This window comes from Triticum dicoccoides, chromosome 6A (assembly GCF_002162155.2).
Source record: "Triticum dicoccoides isolate Atlit2015 ecotype Zavitan chromosome 6A, WEW_v2.0, whole genome shotgun sequence".
NCBI classification, from domain to species: domain Eukaryota; kingdom Viridiplantae; phylum Streptophyta; class Magnoliopsida; order Poales; family Poaceae; genus Triticum; species Triticum dicoccoides.
The window spans coordinates 632,410,584-632,411,563 of NC_041390.1; the positions used below are offsets into that span (position 1 = coordinate 632,410,584).

Below are 980 nucleotides of genomic sequence, written 5' to 3' on the forward strand. Positions count from 1 at the left end.
CGTCGTCGCCACCTCCCTCATCGGCGCCACGCTCATCACCACCTTCTCCGGCTCGCTCTCGGACCGCGTCGGCCGCCGCCCCATGCTCGTCGCCTCCTCCCTCCTCCACACGCTCGCGGGGATGCTCATGCTCTGGTCACCCACGGTCGGTGTGCTCCTCCTCGCCCGCCTTGTCGATGGCTTCGCAGTCGGCCTCGCCGTCACGCTCATCCCCGTCTACATCTCGGAGACCGCGCCGCCCGAGGTTAGGGGGCTCCTCAGCACGCTCCCGCAGCTCACTGGATCGACTGGTATGTTCCTCGCCTACTGCATGGTGTTCGCCATGACACTGGCGCCCAGCCCCAACTGGCGGGTCATGATGGGCGTGCTCGTCTTGCCATCGCTGGTGTATGTCGCCGTCGCCATGCTTTTCCTGCCGGAGTCGCCGCGCTGGCTGGTGAGCAAGGGAAGGATGAAGGAGGCCCGGACCGTGCTGCGGATGCTCAGGGGCCGCGAGGACGTCGACGGTGAGATGGCGCTCCTTGCCGAGGGCCTCGGCGCCGGCGGCGACACCACCATCGAGGAGTACATTGTCGGCCCAGCGCCTGAAGAAGACGACGGTGATCAAGCTGGTGCCGCCGTCAGGTTGTACGGTCCGGAGCGCGGGATGTCATGGGTGGCGCAGCCGGTGCCGCTGGGCGGCCAGGGTAGCATGCTCTCCATGGGCATGTCGCGGCAGGGCAGCTTGCTTGGCAGCATCGCCGGGCTGTCGCGAATGGGCAGCATGCTTGACCACCTGCAGGACCCCGTAGTCGCGCTCCTCGGCAGCCTCCATGACATGAAGCCTGCCGCCGTCGACGGCAACGGCAACACGCTCTTCACTAACTTCGGCAGCATGCTCAGTGCCCACGGCGGCATGGACTGGGACGAGGAGAACGCCGCGCCCAGCGATGATGACGACAAGATTGCTGCCGGCTCCCGCGAAGACAACATAGATGACG

At 66.8% G+C, this 980-nt stretch overlaps 1 protein-coding gene across 1 annotated transcript in view; it reads left to right on the forward strand.

The window, feature by feature from the left end:
* The first annotated feature begins 6 nt into the window (after positions 1 to 6).
* Positions 7 to 980, forward strand: part of LOC119318730 (monosaccharide-sensing protein 2-like) — a 2,144-nt gene continuing 1,170 nt past the window's right edge. Inside the window, exon 1 of the mRNA XM_037593321.1 lies at positions 7 to 980. This exon is cut by the window's right edge and continues 1,170 nt beyond it. Within this exon, the coding sequence (XP_037449218.1) occupies positions 83 to 980 (898 nt within the window). The 5' untranslated portion in view covers positions 7 to 82.